Source organism: Cataglyphis hispanica, chromosome 5 (genome assembly GCF_021464435.1).
Source record: "Cataglyphis hispanica isolate Lineage 1 chromosome 5, ULB_Chis1_1.0, whole genome shotgun sequence".
Lineage (NCBI taxonomy): Eukaryota > Metazoa > Arthropoda > Insecta > Hymenoptera > Formicidae > Cataglyphis > Cataglyphis hispanica.
This window is the reverse complement of record NC_065958.1, coordinates 365,059-389,222: the sequence shown is the minus strand read 5'-3', so window position 1 is coordinate 389,222 and position 24,164 is coordinate 365,059. Positions and strand designations below refer to the sequence as shown.

Genomic DNA, 24,164 nt, shown 5'->3' with positions numbered 1-24,164 from the left:
CGCGTGTGGTGAGAGGGGCGCGTGTTGTCGGTGCGAGCTCGTAGGCGCGAGGTGCGCGCGGTAAGGCGGGCGCGTGTTGACACCGCGTGTCAACGCTTCGATATCTCGCAAATGGATATCGCGCGAAATACGCGAGTTAAGGCGCGTATTGTGTGCGGCCGGGTGTTCGGCGCGGACTGTAGGGTGTCAGGCCTGCAGTCGGTCTTATGCGTCGGTGTCGGTGACGCGGCGCGTGTTCCCAGATAAAGATCGTGGGATGCGTCTGTGCGCGGAGTTCGGATGGTCGGGTGTTCGGATCGTAGAGGCTCGAGAATCCTCGAGGAAAGCGGCGAACTCGTCCATTCTCTGTCCTGTACGGATGCTAAGACGGGATTCGTCTCTAGAGCAGCTAGTCGAGAATGCTCGACGGAGGCTGCGAACTCGTCAACTTCCGGGTAACTGTCTATGAACGTGTTGGAGCGGTTTCTGGAGTTGTCTCGGAGCGTACTGCTCGAGCGGATTTCAGGTGCCGGTCTGGTACAGTCTGGTAGGGCTTTTTATACCCTACCGGAGCGGTCGCGACACCCGCGCCGTTCACATCCCCCTCGGGTGGGGGAAATGACGCGGGGCCTCCGGCGTTGAGCGTTCGGCGATCGGCATTCGCCGGAAATGTTCGGTGCCGTTCAGCGCTCGGTTGTTTATGACAATGTTTGTCATAAACATTAGCTTTAAAAATAGGGCGCTAAGCGCCTCTGCCCTTGCCCGGCTGGTGTTCGCCGGGCGGCAGACTTCCGACGGGCGACGTGTCGGGAACGATGCATCGTTACAAAATTCGGCGTATCGTTAAAAAAACGCGGAGACGATGGAAGATTACGCCCGGCTATCGAATCCCTGCGAAATTACGTGCGCGATAACGCGCTGTGCGCGAGTTCCGCCGACAAGTACGATGCGAGAGAGCGCAAGATAAGACGCTTAGCCTCGCCGAAGGAGGACGCCGACGCGACGAGCAAGAACTACGTCGATCTCGCGTTACGCGCCGCGAGAAAGGACGAGATCGAGCACCGCGAGAACGTCGAGAGGATCACGTCGCAATTGAGAAAGGACGCGGACGAAGCGGGACAAGGCCTCGAGCTGTTATTTGCAAGATTAGTTCTGCTCGAACGCGAAATGGTTAAACGGTTAGACGCAGCGGAGAGCGCTATTTCGAGAATCGATAACGTGATTAAGTTTACTCTCCTTCCTTCCTCACCCTCCATGCTCCTTCGAGGAGAGAAAGCGGAAGAGTCGACGAAAGAATCGAACGGGTCGGACAAAATCGCGACCCAATTCTCTAATAAAACGAACTCGATGAACTCGTCAGCCTCGATAAAAACAACGCAATTTCGATAAAAGGAAAAGGGATAGAATGAGCGTCGAAAAACGAAGACTGGTGGAGGAGTTGCACGCGCCCGCGAGAAGAAACTTTCCGCGTCGCCGCGTCGCGGTACGCGGATACGACGATCTGTGGCAGGCGGACGTGGTCGAGATACGTCCTTACGCGAGACTCAACAAAGGCCACAATTACATACCGTTATCGACGCGTTAAGCAAATACGCGTGGGCTGTACCGCTTAAGAGCAAAAGCGCCAACGAGGTCGCTCGAGCGTTATCTAAAATAACGCGAAACTATAAGCGGTGTCCGAAAAATCTGCAGACCGACAAAGGAAAAGAATTCTACAATACCGAAATGCGAAAGTTCGCGAAGGAGCACGGGGTGAATCATTATTCGACGTACTCGGTGATGAAGGCGTCAATCGTCGAGAGATTCAATCGCACGCTTAAGAACTCCATGTGGAAATACTTCACTTTAAATGGAACGTATAAGTGGATCGACGCGCTGCCCCGTCTCATAAAAGAATACAACGCGCGAAAACATCGCACTATCGGTATGAGACCCGTCGACGTAACTCCCGCGATCGCCGATAAACTTTTAAACACGGTTTACAGCAACGTAAAGATAGCCGCTCCCGCGAAATTTAAGCTGGACGATCCGGTACGCGTCAGCAAATTTAAAACGATCTTTGAGAAAGGTTTCACACCCAATTGGACCACCGAGATATTTCGAATAACCAAGGTGCAGCGAACCAATCCCGTGACGTATTTGTTAAAGGATTCGCGAAACGAGCCGATCGCCGGAGGATTCTACGAACACGAGTTGCTTCGCGTCTCCGATCCTGATGTATCTCGTGGAGAAGGTGCTGCGTCGAAAGGGTGACGAAGTTTACGTGAAATGGTTGGGAATGGACGAGACGCATAATTCCTGGATAAACAAAACAGCCGTGTTATAATAAAAATATATTTATTAATATAATTGTATTTATTATACATTATATTTATTATATAATAAAATTTTATCGACTAAAAATTATTATAGCGGTATTTTATAATGTCCCCACGGTAGAGTGTTCGTCGTTCCGGGTATACCGTTTGTCGTCGTACGAACTAAGCGCGATCTTCAACTCCGATATCGTGTATACCTCGTGTAACTTCGATCTTAAGTACGACTGTTCGCGCGTCATTTCGATATCTTGTCGCAGACAACGGGTGTAATCGTCGAAGGTTATCGTTCTCGCGATGACGGCGCTCTTCACGCCTTTAATCTTCTTCGTTTCGTCTCTACCGTCTACTCGCAGCGCGTACATCTTCGCTCTAAGTCCGACAAATTCTATCATAATTGCGCCATTATTCTCGTCTTTCATTAAACCCGATACTCTCTTATTAACGAGAGGCATACCGTACGCATTGTCCGCATAATCGCTCGTGTCGAATCTATCGATATCGCGCTTTATATCCTCGTACACGTCTTCGCCCTCGGCGCGATAAATAAGACTGTCCGTGTCGGTGTACATTATTTCGCACTTGTCTCGATACAACGATAACATATACTCGTAATGAAATTCGTACAAGCGAATTTTCGATATATCAAGAATACACATTCCTACGTAAATTGGTTTGTAAAATTTAACTTCCAGTTTGCGCAGTTCTACGGCCATTAAATTCTCCGCGAAAACGCTCCTACTATGAAAGTTGGGTTTAGCGATCATCGCTTCCGCGCCGTATCGCCCGTCCCACCGAGTCACTAGTCGAACGTCCGAGTGATTACGCACTTTCTCCATAGTTTTACCGAACACGGCGTTGTTCATTAATTTGTACAGATTTTTCTCGAACTCATTTTTAGCGGTAATTCGCAATCGCGTGTTCAGTTCGATGTAATCGCGCAACCACGGAGATTGCGCGAATTGTAATATTCTATGTATTCTCGTAACGCGTAATCCGTGTTTAACGCTGAGCGCGAAAGTTATAGGGAGCGTGCGAGCGAGCGTGCTCCAAAAGAGACAAGCGCGAAATGAGACGGCCGACGGACAACGACACCCGTGAGTATCGAGACGCGCTCGATTCTAAGATGAATAGAATCTTAACACTTTGCTTATCATATGCGAGATACGATTATAATTCGCACGCGGCGGATAAACAGCGATAAATCGTCTGTCTCGGAGTTGCTCCGGTAGTCACACAACGGCACTGAAATATGTCTATTTCAATAAACGAGACCGAATCTTTATCTCGCTTGAATAGCGTACACGCGTCAAAGTACTCTGAGCGGAATGCGCCGCGCTCGGTTGGCGGCTTACTTTTATACTGTCGTCGCCTTCTCGAAGGATCCAGAAGGTCCCCGAAATTTAGTCATTTCCGCCGACAGTTTTTAGGAGACTTGTTTGTCACAATTTTACCTTAGATCCTTCGAGAAAGGCGACGATGTTTGTTGTTGCCGCGCGTTTTCGCTCGGTCGCAGAAAACGCTACCTCGCATCGCGCGCGCGGCAACAAAAATGCGAAGTTCGAGATCGTTGCAATCTCGAACAAACGCATTGTTGCAAGTTACGATAGTGCGTTATATAACGGCGCTTATCGTACAGCGTGTCGAGAAGTTTGCCCTGCCGTTTTCCGGGCGGCTTATCGCGCTTCGGGCAAAACGGCGTGAGAGTCGTGAAGATTGGATGGATACGCGAGGTCGACTTCTATAATATAACCGGTAGGCGAATTCGGCATCACGGACATTAAATCGATACTCAAAACGTCCTCGACCCATTGAAAATCCTCGTAAGGCAACGATTGGCATATCGCCCATCCGTATAAATTGTTCACGTCGAAGTACATAAGATACGACGATGGTTCCGAAAGATTATACGATTTTAAGTATTTGTTATTAGCGCGCACGTATCTATTGAAACACTGACTTAGTCCGCCGCGTATTCCGCGCTCCACGAACATTACCATATCTATATCGGTTAAAAGCTCGAATCGAACGCCCATATACTTTAACATAGCGTCCCACGTATATCCGGGTAACGTGTAATAATGCGCGGGATCTAAACCGTAGCTCTTCATACACGCGTCGCAAAAATTTTCAAAGATGTCAGCTAACAGAAGAACGTCAGTTTTTAAATACAAATCGCTATATTCGCCTAGCGTCCGAACGCGAAATCGCTCCCAAACTTTTATCGCGCGCTCGTAATCGCTACCGGATACGGTATCGCCGGTCAGCGAACTACGGAACGCCTCGCGCGGTGGTAAACGAGTCTCGCGCAATTTATCGATATCGTCGACGTACTCGTACGGAAATACGCCTTTTCGCGTAAGGAGCTCGAAATCGGCGTCGTCGAGGTCGGAAAATTCCGACCGCGCGATCTTCAATTCGCTCTTATCGAGATAAGACGCTAATTTTTCGAGACTTGCGCTAAGAAATTTAAAAGAATCCACGAAATGCAACTTCACGCGTCTCCCGCGCGCGAACCATCTCTCGTCGTCTGACGCTTCGTCGACGCTCTTGGAAAAGGAGATGTACGTTTCCTTAATCAACGGCAACAGATCGACTTTCCGGGAAAGGCGTTAGCCACGTCTCTAATGATAAAATGCGCGTCGTAGCCCGATAAATTGTGAAAGAAAATAGGAATGACGTAAGTTTCCTTGTAATTTAAATTGCAACTAAAATGCGCGGTACCTCTGTACCGTCCGGTCGAATGACAGTGATCGCGGACGCGAACGTCCTCCGACTCGAACGGTCTCTCGCACACGTGACAACTCGTCGCGCTAAGGAATCTCTCCTGTTCGTTCGCCGTGAGAGGCGTCATAGGCGCGATGGTGTTCAGAAAGTCTCTCGCGCGAAGCGCTAGATCTCGCAATTCCCGAACGAACCACGATACGCAGTCGTCGCCGCGATGCGATCTGTACATCGATCTAGCGTCATCGAACGCGCATCGCGCGTAATATCCCACGCTGTGAGCCTTATGATGCTGAATGATGGACGTCTTCGGCGTTCTCCTCTCCTCCTTCCTCTCCAACGCGCATTCCAAATCGGCGTACACCACGAACGGAACACGCTCCTTCCTCTCATAATTGTCGAAATTTAACCACTTGTCCTCTTCGGTCGGAAGAAGGATAGCGCACTCGTTCATTCTCTCGCTGTGAGCCGATAACTTGTCGCTCGTTCGAAAATAGTGCATGCATCTGCGAAACGATATTTATTATATAGAACGCGTTATTAAACAATTGTTAGTTCGTACTCACCGATCGCATATATACGCCTTATGTCGCCGAGCGCTCAATTGCGAGCCGACGAGACGGGACAGATTCTTGATCCATGCGAAATGCGTCGCGTTATCTTGTCGCTTCGCGTCGTTAAGACAGAACAAATTAACGTGTCTCTCCCTCTTGCGATCGGTGAGGCGCAGAAGAACGATATCTCTCTTCTTATTCTTCTTATCTCTCTTCTTATCCTTCTTATCTCGAATAGTATATACGTTGATAGATATATCGTTGAGACGCTCGAATCTAGCGATTCCGTTCAAATTCATAGGAAATTCGACATCTTCCAGATTCAATATCGTTGTATAGTGAGGATACCGCGAACTTCTCTCCGCGTGCTTTTCGACCGGATATAGAGCGGCGACCACCGACCACGCGAAACACGCATTGTCCGTAGATTGCACGTTAATTACAGCTCTTTTTAACTTGATCTCTCGCGGAATTTCGACGTAACATCCGGCGCGCATAGAATTATATCTGTTCACGTTCACCGTTAGATTCAATATTCGCGATAACGCCCATCCACTATCGCGCTCTTGAAACTCTTCCAACGACGCTAGAATTACATCGACTACGCGCTTCTCGTACCACTCTCGCAAATTGGACACGGGCAAAAGCGGATGATTCTTCGCGACGATAGTCTTAACAGCGATCTTGTCACCCGAAACGAACTCGCCGTTGAACGCGATATTGACCTTGGCGCTGTCATATTTATTCATAACGTCGCATACTCGATCGAGCACCGTATCCCTGGCATCCTCGAGAAACCGCAATGGTTCGATGTAATCGAGATTGATAACGGCGCCGGTTAAAACGCGCCTAGCGAAAGCTGTCTCGATCTCCGACCACGAGAATCCCTCCTGTCCCCCGCCGCCACCCGAGCGCTCGAAGCGTCGGCGCAGGTCGTCCCTCGCGCCCGTCAGTCGAACGACTCGAGCGATCAGAGAATTAATCGTTCCGGTGGATCTCTCTCGACGCTCCTCTCGACACTCCTCTCGACACCCCTCTCGCAAAGACTCGAGGCGCTCGTCGCACCGTCGCACCCACGCGAGATACGCGTCCGTCGTCGCGACGTTCCGCACGCTATCGAGGAGATCGCTCTCGTCCGTTTCTCTCTCCATTTCTCAATATATAAGACTTTTTATTAATAAATCATGTATCTTCCTTAAACTCCTCGAGACGAAACGAGGTTTTCCTCTCGCAACCGCTGCGTCGAAATGATTCGCAATTCCTCGATCTATTAATCGTTTCTCAACGCGCGCAGAATCTTTCTCGAGACGAACCACGTTTCCCCTTTCTCGTAGTTCTCGATATAGAACAAGGCTCTCGTTTCGCAGCCGCTGCACCAGTGTCTCAACACATCGACGACGAGATATCTCCCCCGCACCACCTCGCCGACCGTCACCTCCCTCACGTGCGTCGATAAGCTTCTGACGTAATTCGGTCGGTTCGCGCAATCCGCGCAATATCTCTCCTCCTCCTCGACGTACCTCCCGCTATCGAACAAGCAACCGAATTGGTAGTAGCAATGTACAACGTGATTCCTCTCCCACGAAAAATCGGGAACGCCGTACCACGATTTCCAGTTGCGATAAAGCAAATAGCGATCGGCTCCGACGTCTACGAAGGGTTTGTCGAACCGAGCCTCGCTCGCCTCTCGCACGAGTTCCTCCGCGCAATACAAACAGTTCTCTATATAATTTTTATGTAGTTCCTCCTTCAAACGAGTCGGAATTTCCAAAACCTGTATCTTATGAATACTCTTAATATGAATATTAACCATTCTTCCGGCTAATCTCGTCAAAGCGCTAGGTACGCGTTTCATCGCGACGTTCGAGAAAAATACCCCTCGAACGAACTAATGTTTCGCTGTAGCTGCATCCTTTTATATCGACGAAAGCAATGAAAAAAACGCATCTCGGTTAACCGGATAACTTCGTCACCGGACGCTCTCCTCATCGCCGAACGACGAGAGAGGCCGAACGAGGCGATCCTCGCTTCTCGCCGGACGCCGCGACGCCTATTAATAAACGGCGCGCTTGAAGCGGCGCCCGTAAAAGAAACCGCGATCGACGCATCGCCCTCTAATTAGACGCATCGCGCTCGAAGCGACGCCGACAAGGAAACCGCGAATCGTCCTCAAGAGCGTCCCGCTATCGTCGCTCCTAAGAGTTATATCGCGCGCTAAAAGAATAAATATAAACGCGTCCATCCGCGTAGTCGCATCGTCGATACGTCGCAAAAGCGGCGCCGATAAGAAAGTATTAAAATAATAAATATATCTTAAAAGAGAGTACACGCGCGCTCGAAGTGGCGCCCGTAAAAGAAACCGCGATCGACGCATCGCCCTCTAATTAGACGCATCGCGCTCTAAACCGCGCCGATAAGAAAACCGCGAATCGTCCTTCGAAACCACACCCCCCTCGCCCCTCCTCCACCCCTCGCCTATGACGGCGCGCGCGACACCCCCCCTCCCCGTCCCACGCCTCCCTCGCCATACGTACCCCGCCTCTCCTACCGCCGTGCCGTTTCCTCACCTCTGAGATATCTTTCTATCTTACTTTTTTATATACCCGTCTCTTTTACTCTTACAGCGTTTCTTAAGAGCGAAGTGAGTTAGAAGCGGCCTAGCTTTCCTACTGACGAGCTTCGCGGAGGTGGCGGAAAACTTTGGCGAATAGCTCGAGGTGCTGCTCGAATGTTCGGCTGATAACGATGATGTCGTCGAGGTGCCGATGACGGAATCGAGCAGACGTTGAAACGTGGCGGGAGCGGAGTGTAACCGAAAGGGCATGATCCGGAATTGCATTAGCCCCTTCCCCGGTACGGTGAATGCGGTGATCGGGCGGCTCTCGGGTGAGAGTGGTACTTGCCAGTACCCATTTTTAAAGTCTAAGGTGAAGTATTAGGCTCCCCTTAGTTTATCCAATGTGGCCGTGACTTCCGATAATGGATAGGCGTCCTTTTCCGTAAGTTCATTGACCTTTCGGAAGTCGATGCAGAAGCGATGCTTCCCGTCCTTCTTTCGGACGTCCACGATGGACGAGCTCCATGCACTTCTGGATGGTTCGGTAATCCCGGCTTTCTTCATTTCCTCCACTTCGGCATCGATAATCGCCGGCATGGCTGGATTACATGGCCGATATCTCTGTTTGATCGGCGTTCGGTGCTTCAGACAGATCTGGTGTTCGGCCAATGGCGTAGGCGGTATCTGGATAGCTCACGATCCAGGAAGGCGTAAGCGTTCGCCCTCCTCAGTCGTGCAAGCGGCCAGACCGCCGGTCATCCCGCAGGCCGGATGGCGTTGTTGGCAATGCTCTCGTCGTGATGGGGCAATGCTTAGTCCTAGTTGGCTTCACAGATCTACCCCGATAAGCATGGCTTCCCGGAGGGATGGTAAAATTGCGAATGCATGTGTGTACGCGCGCCCCTGTAGGCGGAGGGACATCTGGATATGGCCCTGTGTCTCGGCGTGCGTGCCGTCGGCCATTTGTATCTGGCCCTCCTCTTTGATTGATTCGAGGCCCTTTTGCATTCTCTCGACTGTCTCGGCGTTGACGAACGAGAGCTCGAAGCCGGAGTCCAGGAGTGCGTCAATGGAAAGCCCGTGGACCGTAACGATCAGGTGCGGCCGTGGCGTGTATTTTATGTGGTGCTGGGCGTCCAGGAGTCGGCCCTAGTATTCCCGGCACGGTTGGCGTTTCCCGGCGGTGGGTGGCAGGTGAGGACACCGTCCTTGCCGCATTGTAAGCAAAACCGTCGGGGTGGGTTGCAGTCGAACCGGATATGCCCCTGCTGCTTGTAGCGCCAGCAGCACTCTTCCCGGTTGTATGTCGCGGCGACAGTGGGTGGGATCGCGGCGCTTTTCGGCGTTTTCCGGAGTTCGCGGGTCTCCTGCTCGATTTCAAATTCGGCGGTCTCCTCGAACAGATTGATGAGGTCGTGTACGTCGCGGCGTTTTACGTATCCCTTATATTCGGGACGCATGTTCACGTAGATTCGCGCGAGCCTCTGTTCGCGGGTGAACCCCCCGGCGCATCATAGTCATCATCGCGTCGGCGTATGGCGCGAATTTTTCGGCTTCGTGCTGTCGCCGGTCGGCAATCTGTCGCTCCAACTCCAGCTTCTTGGTAGCGCGGAGGCAGATACCGGCGACGAAAGGCGCGGCAGAAGTCCGCCCAGGTTTCCCAGTCACGGCGGTTATTGCGGGCCCATGCCAAAGGATCCTCGCGTAATAATTCCAACAACCCCCTCAGCAGTTGTTCGCCGGAGAACCCGTATTCTTCGCGCAGATCATCGGTCCATTCGGGGAACTCTACGGGGTCGCAGCCATCGAACGGCCGTCCCCACTTTCTTAATTGGTTCAGGACCAGGTTGTCCGGTGTACGATCGGTGGATGTGGTCGGCGGGTGCACTTCGATTCGCGGTGTCGAGTGCGGACCGCGGGTTTCCCCGAATTCTTCCGGGTGCGCTTCGACATGTGCGTGCATACGGCTACGGATTTCGTCGAGCGTGCCGGTCGTGTCAAGATCGTATGCGGCGGCGATCGCAACGAGTTTCTCTTTGGATAGTGAATATATCAACATCTTCATGTCGGACGGGCGGTTCGGGCTGACCAACCCTCGAGAGGAGAAAGAAAAAAAAATTGTGTTTCACAGACAGGTCCATGTTCAGGCTCCAATTGTAACGGACCGCTTCATGAGTGGTTTCGCGTGCGCGGACAGCGCAATCGGGATCAGGATTCGTGAAGGGTCGAAACACAATTATGAGACGATAGGTAAAAGATACGTCGTTTATTTGCCTCTCGGTGGCAATGGTCAGCTGTTACAATGATATATGTTTATAGTGTTCGCTATGTTGTGACGCCGGTCTAGACGGTATTTTTGTGCGTCTCGTTAAAGGGCCCGGCTTGTGGCATGGGGCGCGTGCAGTAAGACGGGCGTGTGTTTGCCGGTGCGTGCTTGTAGGCCCGAGACGCGCGCGGTAAGGTGGGCGCGGTAAGGCGGGCGCGTGTTGTCAGCGCGTGCTTACGGGCGCGAGGTGGTGCGGGCGGTGATGCCGTTATACTGTATTTTCGCGAGTGATCTGTGCGAGATGATATTCGATATCTCGCGGTGCGATAGATTTACAAGTAGGCGCGAAAGCGCGTACAATATTTTGCCGGGTGGTCGGTGCGAACTGCAGGGCAGTTAAACTTTTCATATATTTTACGGATACCGATATATTTCACGGATACCGACGCTTACACTAACTGCAGCGACCTGCAGTTACCAGAGAAAGGTTCGTGGGATGCGTCGTTGCGCAGAGTTCGGACGGTCGAGTGTGAGGACCGTAAAGCTCGAGACTACTCGAGGAGAGCAGCGAACTCGTCCACTTTCGGTCTCTACGGAGGTTTTGTGACAGGAGTCGTCTCTGGAGCAGATAGTCGAGAATTCTCGACGGAGGCTGCGAACACGTCAACCTCCGGTTCTGTCTTTTGACGGTTTTGGAAACGGTTTCTGGAATTATCTCGTGCGTACTGCTCGAGCGGAATCAGGCACCGATCTGGTACAGATCTGCGATCTGTCGGGCTTTTTATACCTATCGGTTACGGCACCCGCGTCGTGGACGCCCCCCTTGGGGTGAAGGAAACGGCGCGGGATTTTTGACTTGGAGCGCTCGGCGCTTTTCGGGAGCGCTCGGCGGTCGGTTGTTTATTTATTAAAAATAGGGCGCCAAGCGCCCTTGCCCGGCTGGTGTTCGCCGGGCGATTGACTTCCGACGGGCGACGTGTCGGGAACGATGGGGTGATGCATCGTTACAATGTAAACGATATAATATCGTTTACATTAATTTGCGTGTTATGCTCTTAAATCAAATGTGTGTCGATTTAACTTAAGTTTGGTAAAATCTATAATGAAATTAAAATTTGCGTCCGAGTCAAAGGATCATGAATTTAGAGATACAAAATACCGTTGCTGAAATTCTAAGTATAGAAAGAGAGTTTCGTGCGATGACAGATTTATAATAGGAATCAATTATTGAAACAAAAAAACATTGTAAACCCGAAAATCTTGATTTTAATAACATGTAGAGAGTCAATAGATGAATTTAGAAATTTTAGTTGTTGCCCAAAAACGACTCTGAAGATTGAAAGCACCTTTTATAAGGATGCTTTTTGCTTTTTTCGATATATTTTGAAAACTATTCAAGATATTGAAAAATATTTTATACAAAAGTTTGTTTTTAAATTATTTTTTCAAATTTTTAAATTATTTTTTCAAATTTTAGTGTAATTGAACAGATTTATTTTTACCATAAAATCGTTGTATAAAATATGTTTTAATACATAAAGTTTTCGAAATATATCGAGAAAAGCAGAAAATCGTTGAACACATAAGGAGTGATTTCACTCTTTATAATCGCTTTTAAATGGCAACTGCAAATTTTTAGATTTATATTTACCTTCTTTACATTTATGTAAAATTTCATCAAAATTAAAATTTCTGGATTCGCGAAGTTTATCAGTAGATGATTCTTATAATTTACAGCTCGATAATAAAGACATAAAATATATGTATATTAAAAAAAAATGACAGTATATGATAAAATTATTGCGAGAAGAATTTATTTATTTATAAATAAATTCTCCCCTCCTTATGTATAAAAGTTCATTATAAGAACATCTCTATTATTATACATCAATTTTATTTAAATAAAATATTTATATTATTATTTATCTGATTATGTTTTCGTAAGAAGTCTTGTTTACTTTCCTTGATTGAACATGTTTTTCTATTCCTTAACTTATTAAAGATTGCATTTTTCAATTTTTTAAATATGAAAAATTACTTCAAAGTATTTATGCATTGCATAATAACGTGAAAAATCATCGAAACGCAACGTTATAAATATATTGCGTTTTATACTTTATGCTATATATTTATATCACATACATACCATTCATTTACGCATAACTCTAATGTAAAATAATCACTTCGCACTGCACATTGCACGTCAGAATATTTTGAAATAATTTTCCTTATTTATAAAATGTTATATAAAGAAGATGTAATTAAAATTATATAAATAGGATTACAAGACTCTATAAATAAAAAATTACATGTAGTTTTAATATAAAGTCTAATTAACAAGTTCGAACAAATGATTCATTTAAGTGTATCGTTTATAACATTTCATTTACAAACCTTCGACATTTGCAAACATTAATTAATTAATTTATTTTTGAAATGCGGATCGGACTCAAAAAGAAAAGAGTGAGTTAAATGAACGGCTTAATTCGATAAAACAATACATTAGAGGTTTTCCATACGACCGAGCTGATAGCGACTGTTTTTTACACAATACGTCTATATGCCAAGAGAGAATCTTTTTGTCTTGAGAAAGCTTGCAAGATTTCTTGCAACAGATATTTGTGTGATGCATCCTTCCAATAATCGAGGTGAATTAAAAGAAATGACCAATCCAGATACGCCACTCTATTCTAGACACGCGCTCGCGCCGCAGGATGATGATGCTAACTTATTTTACGCATATAAGAATTAAGAACTGCTCCGCAGTGTCGCCATTAATTCCTAATCGATTGATTTACGCGAACTTATATGATTCGTAACTCGATATCTCTCTGAGTTGATTGGTCATGTCTGTTTCTTGCTGATTATGTTGCGGTTTTAAATCCTAACTATCGATGCTAGCATCAATATTTGTGAGTATCATATAAGTATCGATACGTGACCGGTGATATGATTCTCCGGATTTTCAAAGGCCCCATAAATTTCGTCAATTTGAACGCCTTTGTCTTGTCCGAGAAAACGTGATTTTTCCTTCAAATTTTTCCTTAGATCTCCCATTTGGATCTTCAATTTCGTCGACACATGTTATATTGCCACTCTTCATGCTAGAAGATTCGTGCTAAGTTCACGAGTTCGTACACCTCTTGCAGGTAATGATGATTTCTCTGGGGCGTTCCTTGAGCGTTGTTGGTCCTCGAATTTGACGAGCTTCTTTCTGGGTTTGAAATAGATAGTGTGTCCGATGGTCTCATTCCAAGCGATATTGAATGCATAAGTGATGATGTTCGTTTTAGGTTTTCTGGTTTCAACCTACGTATTGATTAAAAGTTCGGTTAACCCGGGTTACATTGTACGATGGCAAGGTTTGATATTGGAAGGCTTCTAATAGTTTTTCCAGCTGTTTCGATTTGAGCTGCGTCTTCTTGTCCAATAGCAACCACTAAAAACAGCTGTGGGGATAGACGGCCTGATCGATCAGTGCTCTAGTGATGTTCGCAGAGGTGACTTTCCGGAGGGACAAGATCTCAATCCACTTCGTAAAATGATCTTGCATCGTGAGGAGCTAAGTGGCCGCGGTTGGAACCGGAAAACAGTCCGACTAAGTCAATGGAAACTTGTTGCCACCGAGATTGTGTAAAGGTTCCCAGCAGGCCGTATAGACATGATACATCTAGATCAATAGTTATGGAGTCGTCAAATATTAAACAGTATTAGATAGCATGCTTTGTATAACCATTGCATCTTCGTTTTTTTATCCCTCTATTTTTTTGTTTCCCAGACAATGAAGGCTTCTTCTTTATCACGTGTTGTTAGACAAAGACAGATTGGTGATCTTGCAGCAGCTATCTTTCTATTTTTTGACGCACTCTGACTCTGGAAAATGTAGAGATGCGCGAAAATTCCCCGTCAGAGATCTTTCAAAATCCTGTTGCTGAAATTCAAATAGCCAATGACCAAGCGATCCAAAGATGTCTTCAGGCGCTGGAACTATCGGAGGATCTGGTGATCAGTGAAAACGGTGAATGGATACATGCGGAACTAACTTTTAACTTTTAACAGATAGTTCCGCATGTATCAAATTCCTAAGACGACGGTGAGATTCCAGTTCCATAGCACTATAATTCCTTTTTCCCGAGATTTAGAGTTTGGCAGATGTACGCAATGATTCGTTCGCCTACGAGTAATTGCTGAGTGAACACCACACCTAATCCGTACATACTGGCGTCGATCTGTAGAATAAAAGCCCGAAATCCAAGCAGGTGAATATAGAGACGAACATTAAGACATTCTTGAGGCGTTGAAAGTACTCCTCCTCGACAATGGTCCAGACTCATTAGGCGTTTTTCGGAAGAAATTGGTCAGAAGCGCAATGATAGTAGAAAAATCTGTAACGAAATGCCGATATCACAATGTTAAATCTAAAAATTTGCGTACTTGGTGCAGATTGGTAGGTATGGGCCAATTGACAATGGTGCTTACTTTTGTCGGGTTGGTGCGGATTCCTTGCCGGTCGATGAAATGGCCCTTGGGCCATTATGGTCACATTCATACTTGTACCAGGAAATGTCTCGACAGAAATTTTTCGGCATTGAATCGAAACTTAGCGGCCAGAAAACACTTCAGCCAAGTGTTTTAGGTGAGCGGCAATCGTCAGGCTATTATGATGATATTATCGAAATAAACAAGAATGTTAAATTTGAACTCGGAGTATGAAGTATAAGAATCGCTGGAAGGTGGCGGGGGCCGAGTGTAATTCAAATTGCATGGTCCGGAACTGCATCAAACCTTTTCCGGGAAGAGTCGGTAGCAGCTTTTCGGAGCCAATGGCACTTGCCAATATCCGTTCTTTAGGTTCAGTGTTGATAGATTAGCATCCTGAACGCTATTTATCGAGTATGTCCATAATATGCGGCAAGGTTAGATCTTTTTCTGCCACCGCATTCAGCTTCCGAAAATCATTACAGAACCGATATGTCCTATCTTTTTTCTTTACAAGCACAATGGAAAAACTTCTCGCACTCTAGGATGATTCTATTATGTTCACCTTCTTCATCCTCCGAACTTCTTCATTGATGAGTTTGCATAGAAGTTCCGGGATATATTTCAGTTTGATGAGCTGGTCAGTGGTTAATCAGATTCGGTGTTCAATGCTGTCAGTAGAGCAGCGTATGTCGTTAAAGCCGACCAGTTCTTTTAGGAATTTCCATCTTTGTCAAACGTTTGCGATATAATTTCTTCAGAGATTTCCCCTACCGTAGGGTGAGTATTAAGCGCAGGTGCCGCGCGAAGTTTGGCCCGTAGATGCCGATCAGGACGGAGCCATCGCGATCTGACACTTAGAACCAGTGTTTCACGTCACAACCGGTCATAGCTATTAATAAGTAGGTCTATCACTTGTGTGATGGAGAGACCGTGGTTCCGTTGGCTAGGTTGATCTGTCTTCTTTATCGCATGGCCATTTCGCCATGCGCGTTCGGCAATGGGGGGACTGACGAACAAGATTTCTTAACCAGAATCTAGGAGGGCATATATACTGCCCGAGCATCCGGATCATTAATGTGATCAAGGATTGAACCTTATTGGATCTTATCGAGGCGGATGGTGACTGGTTTCCCCTTCCTTGAGCCCTTTCCCAGATGGATGGAAATCGAGTAAACACACACCTTCTTTCCACACTGAGAACAGAACTTCTTCGGAAGTCTTTTGGAGGCAAATGTGCTCGCATTGTTTGCACCACTAGCAGCATTCGCCCCGATTGAAGGTGGCGACAGCAACTAGTTGATCTGTCATATTTTTACTTGGGAATTGTTCCTCTTTCTGTCGCCGGAGAACTTTTTCATATTCGGCCGTCTTTGGACTTAATTCGTTAAGGGAGTCTATATACATTTATCGCTGGAATGTAGGTTCTCGTACAACTGTTTTTGTATTTCCAGCATACCTTATGAGGATCAGCAAATTCGTGATCAAATGTTTCTCCGGTTTTTATCGGAGGCTTTGGACGTCTCACCTTAATTGCCCTCGGTATCCAGGCGAGAAATACTGCAGTCAGAAGACTTGGCAGAACGTATCCCATTTGTCCTAGACTTTACAGTTGTTGGAGTATCACAGCAGGCTTATCGCGCCTAATAACTCAGGTAATCCGAAAAAGAAGAGATCGTCTAAGTATCTGTATAACTTTTGAACTCTTCTATGCGTTCAAGAATGGCAAACGGGTCCTTGGCATCGAAGTAAAGAATCCCACTTCTGGATCGGATCCAAGACTGTGATAGGGTTTGTCATGGGTGGTTTAGGATGGCCGACGGCGACTTTTCTTTTCGTGGGCATGCAATTTACTACCGGGCTTATATCCTACGAGACTTATGTACTATAGACTTACTATATTTATCCAAGACTGATCCTATTTACGGCGGATTACGGCGCATGGCTTATGTTGGTATCCTTAGCACTTTGGGGTGCGATTTAGATGTTATTGTTAGCACGGATGGTCTGCGACCTCTACTATGTTTTTTATGTGAGCAATTAGTTTTTATTCAGCTATCAAAGTGATGAATTATGAGAGTACGTTTTAAGTTTTTCTGTAATTGATGAATAAATTTCTGTAATTGAAGAATAAATTTTTCTTGCAAAAATGTCTTTTTGTTCTTTCTTGAGTCCTATAATTTTGAAATGTTTTGTTGTTAAAATCAAAAGAAGTTACATCACACGGGAAATGATATCTTATTGAAAATTGAATTTAAATGTAATGAATATTTAAATTCAATTTTTTCGAAAACGAAAGTTCAAATGAAAAAATTTTATTTTATTTCTTTTTCTTATTTTTTCATAAGGAATCACTGTGCTCATTTGTACATGTTATTCGGCCGAATCCGTATATATCGCTATATATATAATCCGCGTATATATCGCTATATATATATATAATCCGCGTATATATCGCTATATATATATATATATATATATATATATATATATATATATAGCGATGTGTACAAAACCCGTAGTAACAGGCCTACCATTACAATTTTTCTCACAATAATTTTATGGGACTCTGTCATTTTTCATATATATTTTATGTCTTTATTATCAAATTGTAAATTACTATTAAACGGAGCTTCGCAAAACCAAAAACTTTAATTTTGATAAAATTTGAAACAAATGTAAAGGGAGTAAATATATAAATATAAAAATTTTTGGTTGCCACTTAAAAGCAATTTTGAAAAGTCAAATTACGTATTATATGTCTAACGACTTCTTACTTTTCTTGGTATATTTCGAGAACTATTTAAGATATTAAAAAATATGTTATACAATGATTTCATGAAAAACAACTCTATTTAGCCACATTATTAAAAATTTAAAAATATTATTTAAAATAAAAATTTTTTAGAAATTTTTTACAAAAATAATTTTTTAATTTTTATTAATGTGATTAATATTTATTAAATAGAATTATTTTTAACATAAAACTTTTATATAAAATATATTTTAATATCAAGAAAAAAGTATCGCTTGTAAAATATGCTCAAAATTAGGCACAACGCAAAAACATATCGGCAAAGCAACATCATTGATATAAATATTAAAGCTTCTGTAACTTTCCAACTGTGCGATACAACCGAACACTATACTAAAAATTATTAAAAGAAACAAAATGTGAAATTTCAAGAATAAATCAAAAGTAATTTATATATCAACAGTCTCATATATCAACTTCGCGATAAATTCGAACATGTTGCTAAAAATTGTCATTTTCAAACTGTTACATAATCCTGATGACTCTACGATTCCTTCTTTCTGCGAAGTTGCGGCAATCATCTATTGGTGATAAAAGTGAATCATTTTGCGCCACGCATTTCCATAAATTTTCAGTCACTTGTCTATAACAATATCTATGAATAATCGAAAGACGCAAGAAGATCAGTGATGAAAACACCTCGATCTTCTTGAATAAAAATTGATAAATATCCCTTGTATTAGAATTTCCCGGCGGAAGAATAAAGTGATACCGAAAATATAATAAATTTCTTCTAACGAAATGCAACTGGATCAATAACGATAGAACCTCAACGAAATACTTAATAAATACAGTACCATTCGATAAAAGTAATCATAAGAAAATAAATCTTTCCTAATCATAAGGAAATAAGACGTTTCCTAATCAGATCACATGCGCGAAAGTCCGCCAGAAAAAGCAATGATCAAGGGACTTTGAAACTGATATTAAACTCACTAATCAACGATCATCACGAAAAGTAGGTGAGCCATCTCGCCTAATGTGGATAATTTCTAATTCATCAAAATCTTGGAGTATCCGTAAAAATTAAAACACACCCTCTGAAAACCCTATAAAAAGGGAACTCACAAGTCCTCGACACAATTACAATTACCTTTCAACAAGTCATTAGTGCTCGAAGCTTAATTTGTACTCAGTTGCTTGAAGTCTTACTCACTTAAGCTCAAACTTTCATTTGTGGTTCAACTATTCGCTACATAATTATTGCGAAAGTGCAACCAGTCTCCTCCCTGAGCGGCGTCATCTCAACCAACGACTCAGAATTAGCCTGACTTAACACTGCTACTAATTAAAAGTAAGTCTCAAGTAATTTTCTTTACACGATTTAGATATTTATTCCACTATTTTTTTATCGGTATAGTTAAAGAGATATCCTTGTGCATTTTGCCCAAGAATCCCGTCCGCGAGCTAAGCATGCTTGTCGGGTCATTCGCAAGATTAGAAAGCCCTTAGCTCGGGCTCGTATTAGTCAGGAAACCTTTGAAACAGTGCACTATTATGTCACTGAAATTGTCGATAATTTAGCCAAAGCACATAAAATAATTAAAATTATTGATAATTTTTACGATAGACACCGACATACAGTCTGTTAGTTCTCATTCACATCTCTCTCTCTCTCTCTCTCTCTCTCCCTCCTACTCTCCCAAATCTTCCGCATTTTCCTTTCCACTATCACCGTGATCCTTAATGTTTTTCCTTCTCCTACTCCTGAGTCCGCGGAATCGGACGAATTTGAAAGAGCGAATTCCAAGAATTCTGCAATGAGCTCCCAGGTCTTAAAAATCCTTCTTATTATCAAAAATAAAAACATGTATCAAATTCTTACTTATTTTAATGAATAAATGTATATTTTTGTTTAATTAATCAAAATATTTCTTGATCCTTCTTTTGTTCTCAGTAAAAAATCGTACTTGGTCCCATTCCAAGTAATAAAGATTAAATTTCTTAACTAAAAAGGGACCATCAAGTGTAACGTCCCCGCACATTTTAAATTCTAATAATTAATGACAAACGTGCATAAAGAATCATAGGATAAATAATAAATGCCTTTGAAAATTCAAACAAAAATTCAAATTAAAAGTTGATAAGTATTTTGTGGACACCCAATATATAGATTTAACATATAAGCTCTCGCTTATATGACTATATGCTAAGTCACTGAAATTTATTCATTTAAGAAGAGAATAATGTTAGGCTAATAGGTGATTAATTTTAAGACACCCGTTATCCGGGTAGAAGTTTTATTAATAGTTATAATAACTAAGTACGGCGTATAACTATTGCATAGATTTCGTACTTATATATAGAATAGAACAAACATATATATATATGGAATAGGATTTAGGTTCTAAATTTGTAATATTTTATTCAGCATGTAAAATTTTATAAGAATCTTAAACTGTACTTCATGAAGCAAGTCGAATGCCGATCGATATTCTTATCCGTCCGCCCGATAAGACAAGGCTCAGGAATGCAGTCGCGAGTCTGACTCTCGAACAAAGAAACTGGCCTTGGCATATCCCCACACTGGCTACCACCACTACCGTTGACATGCAAAGCCGAGCCAGGAGAGACAGCCAGCTTTCATGATCATTACTATTCCAACCTCCGAACTGACGAGTCGTATAGTGATCCGGCGTCCGCGTCGACAAGCTCATATTTGCATAGTCTTTAAGACTTTGAATTTTCTTATTGTTTACGCGCAAAGTATCTTTCGAGTTAAGAGTTATATTAATAAAAGTTTAAGTTCAATTATCTAGAACTACTGTCTCGTTAATATCCAGCCAATTTCCAAATCCCGGGCGAGGATCCTGAGACTATTCAATAAAGAGTAAATTTCTATCATAAATTGTAATTAACTTTTGGTGAGTTAATAAATAAAATAAATATATATTTTTATATTATAACCTATCGATTGACAGATTGAAAATCTTCTGAGTCCTGAGTAAACTCGGTGTAAGCAGAGTGACCCAAAATATAAAATTATAACCAAAAAAAATTATAAAATAAAATATATTATATTATATATATATGCATATATACATATATATATATATATATATATATATATATATATATATAATATATAATATAATATTTTTTTCTTCCCTAATAACGTTGGGACATAACATATATAATTTTGGTGGCAGCGGTGGGATGTCAGAAGTCAACCTGTCATTGAATTGATTTAATTTAAGCTTTCTTTCAGTATTGTACGTATGATATTCATATTTGATTCCCTAAAAGATATCTAATATTTAACCTTTGTCTTTTTTTTAAATAATTACGGGAGTGCTTATTCAATTTTGATTTATTATTTTATTGCTTTGATTTTTCTAATTTTATTTTAATTATTCTACTTTTATTTAACAATACCTACTTGCACGAGATATTTTAAAATTATTAACTTAAAGTGGCAAATAGCATACTCTGAGATAGCGGCTTTGAGCTGGTGTAACGGCTTGTCGTTATCAAAGAATTTAACTCATCCGAAGTAGTGGCTTCGAGCATACGGCTTGCTCGTCATTGCTGACGATTTTGAGAAAAATTAAGTTGGTGCTGTGATAGTGGCTTCGAGCTGGTACACTCCGCTTGCTGCTATAACTGAAGCAAAATTCTTGCTAGTGCTGTAACACCTGCACAGTGAGAAATGTGGACGCAACATAGTAACCAATATGTAAATTTTAAGAGGAAATGCCAAAATTTCGCCGTGCAGGAAGGAAAGCCAGACTAAGGCGTTTAGTCGCACAATTTTTTCGTGGTTTATAAAGCATTCCAACCGTAAAGGAAACAACGGGAAGTTTGAGAAAAACTTCTGCGGATAAAGATCCTCCTTTTACTTACAAATTAATCTCAATTATTATTGAATATCGTGCACCATTTTTGTCTAATATTCCAGAGGATGATCTAAGATGCATATGTTATTTGGAAATCCATTCAGAGATTTCCCAGCGAATAAAGATGAGAAATTAAGGACGAACGAATTTCTCTATTGATTTCTTAAACGCATATTACGTATTTATCTTTCCTCAAAAATATATATCTATTCTATAACAATACACATTCTTTTGTTTCACATAATTACTTTTGTAATGTTACATTAATTGCTATATTATTTACTATATTTATAACAATAATGAAATGAAAATAATTTTATTGTATTTATGTGCCCTCTAGATCCACAAGGACATCTTACCCCTCTGTATGCAATTGATAATATCGAAGAACCACTCCAAGTTTATTTCTGTCAAAAACTAAACGCACATTTTAATCTCAGTCGTCAATCTATAATTTGCGAATCCTGTTTCAATTGAATCATCGAAACAGAAGATTGTAGCTGGACAACGGACAGAGGAGATTGGCACAGGGTCTTTAAACATTGTCAATGGCCTAACGGTTGCCATTAATTGTGATCGTTGCTAGGTAAGATTAACGGTCTCTGAAGTCGAATACAATTGCCCCGAGTGTTCTGTCAAATATCTCGAATATCAACAGGATCCCGAATCTATTGAAATAATCTATTCCGATGAAGAAACAGTAATTATACATGTGGAAATCAATGTAGAAGAACCATAAGTTACATATATATATATATATATATATATATATATATATATATATATATACATTATACATTAACCGTATTATTATAATCTACTAAAATCATATAAAGGAAAATATATACATTTTGATATTCTAATAAAATATCGATCATGGCATACTCAATACGCTCACACGGTTCCGTGAGCACGGATCCAGAAATAGAAAAAGCACCGGCCTTAAAAAACACAGACGATCGCGAAAGAATTATAAAAAGGACAGAATTGATAGATATTCAATCATTATCTCAATTATTAATAAGTATTCAAACCGACTTGAATAAATTGTCACACCTGCCAGATCAAGTAAATTATCTAGAGGAGAAAATTCGTAATAGTGAACAACATGCAAACGAGCAAGCTAGGGCACCTTCTGGTCAGGACGAATGCGGTTACAACTTTCCGCACCAAACAACAGGGCAGACAATAACGGCTTTCACTTTAAAGATAAAGGACGTAATTGCAAACATTCCGAATTATGACGATTACAAAATTTCAATTTTCCAATTCACTCGTGCATGTGAAAGAGCTCGCGACTTATTGCTTCCAACCGAAGAACCGTTATTAGTACAATTCATTATTAACAAAATTGAAGGTGATGCTTATCAAGTAATTGAGGGTAACATCTATACCAATGTAATGGATTTATTAGATAAACTAAAATCCATATTCGCCCCTTTCAAATCGGTAGCATAGTATAGAGGAGAACTAGCTAATACATATGAGTTACCAAACGAAACGATCCTTAAATACGCGGGAAGAGTTAAAGATTTGAAGACAGCTATATTGGACGGTCATAGACGCCAGGGAAAAGATTATGTACGAGGATTTTATAATGAGATCGAAGAAGTTTTAGAAGCTTTCATAAACGGATTACCTTCAGAAATAATAACGCATATAGAATGTAGACAACCCATTTCCTTAGACGAATTGAATGGGCAGTTAAAATTTCTAATAGTATAGAAACGGAGAAACAACGTGAGAGACGTTACACACCAAAACCGAATTCCCTTCGATCTGACTTCTTCACAGTAAAAAGAGAGGAAGTCGAACAACCAAAATCAATTTTAAAAAATACTAATAATAGTCCAGCTTCAAAACCATGGATAAAACCACTGGTACCAGGCCAACCAGGACTAAATTCACCGGATTTCTGCCGTTTCCACCGATTCTGCAAAACGCCTGGACTTAATATCACTGTCTGCAGAAAATTAGCATATAGAAACACAAAGTTCGGGAAACGCGGAAGGCCGCCCGACGGTAAGCGCGGCATAGGGAACGGCCCAAATAACCGCGCACTCAATCAAGATTCACTCAACACCTATAATCACAGAAACTTGAACGAATCCAAAGAAAGTATAAAGAGTGAAAAGTTCTACGATGCTGAAGCATACGGTAACCCTATACCTGTCAAAAGGAACCAAAGCATTATAACAAATTTAGCTTTTAACGAAGTAAAAGCCGAAACAAGAATGTCGCGACCGGCGTCGCGGACGTCGCGGCGACGAGCGTCGTCGCAAGGACGAGAAGAGCCGTCTTCGTAGTCATCGCGCGGATCGAGAGCGCGAGAGATGATCGATCGCGAGATAACGGACGCGATTGATTCGCGCTTTAGAGGATACGCCTATTTTTATCCTCTTCGAATTTGGATGCGTGGTGGGGGGAGATATTAGAGCGAGAAAAGAGAGAGGAGTAGACGCGGATGCGCCGATGATTCGTTCGAGGAAGTAGGTTTCCTTCGACGGCGACGAAGGTCGGTTGGGTATCCGGTATACGCTTTTTCTAAGAAATTTTCGAGTTTTTCTATCTTTGCGATTTCTATTTTTATTATTTTATCTTTAAGATAGAATATTGAGGGTTAAAGGAGAAATAGTCAT

The 24,164-nt window shown here is 42.8% G+C and overlaps 2 protein-coding genes across 2 annotated transcripts; one reads left to right on the top strand and one right to left on the bottom strand.

Annotated features, from left to right (window-relative positions):
* The first annotated feature begins 279 nt into the window (after nucleotides 1–279).
* Nucleotides 280–2,232, top strand: LOC126849552 (uncharacterized). Its single transcript, XM_050591497.1, has 3 exons — nucleotides 280–434; nucleotides 909–1,197; nucleotides 1,405–2,232. Exons 1-3 carry the CDS (start codon nucleotides 280–282, stop codon nucleotides 2,230–2,232), a joined length of 1,272 nt encoding a protein of 423 aa, XP_050447454.1.
* Nucleotides 2,233–3,970: 1,738 nt separating this feature from the next.
* On the bottom strand, nucleotides 3,971–6,723 carry LOC126849551 (uncharacterized). Its single transcript, XM_050591496.1, has 3 exons — nucleotides 5,585–6,723; nucleotides 5,027–5,524; nucleotides 3,971–4,754 (listed from the first exon to the last, which is right to left on the bottom strand). The coding sequence occupies exons 1-3, from the start codon at nucleotides 6,721–6,723 to the stop codon at nucleotides 3,971–3,973; spliced, it is 2,421 nt and encodes an 806-aa protein (XP_050447453.1).
* Between the last annotated feature and the right edge of the window lie 17,441 nt (nucleotides 6,724–24,164).

Coding starts and splice junctions, on each gene's coding strand:
- LOC126849552 (XM_050591497.1), top strand. CDS start 280: ATGGTCGGGTGTTCGGATCGTAGAGGCTCGAGAATCCTCGAGGAAAGC. Junction 435..908: donor GCGAACTCGTCAACTTCCGG/GTAACTGTCTAT, acceptor GCTGTGCGCGAG/TTCCGCCGACAAGTACGATG. Junction 1,198..1,404: donor CTATTTCGAGAATCGATAAC/GTGATTAAGTTT, acceptor CGAAAAACGAAG/ACTGGTGGAGGAGTTGCACG.
- LOC126849551 (XM_050591496.1), bottom strand. CDS start 6,723: ATGGAGAGAGAAACGGACGAGAGCGATCTCCTCGATAGCGTGCGGAAC. Junction 5,525..5,584: donor AAGGCGTATATATGCGATCG/GTGAGTACGAAC, acceptor ATCGTTTCGCAG/ATGCATGCACTATTTTCGAA. Junction 4,755..5,026: donor CACTGTCATTCGACCGGACG/GTACAGAGGTAC, acceptor TAAATTTCTTAG/CGCAAGTCTCGAAAAATTAG.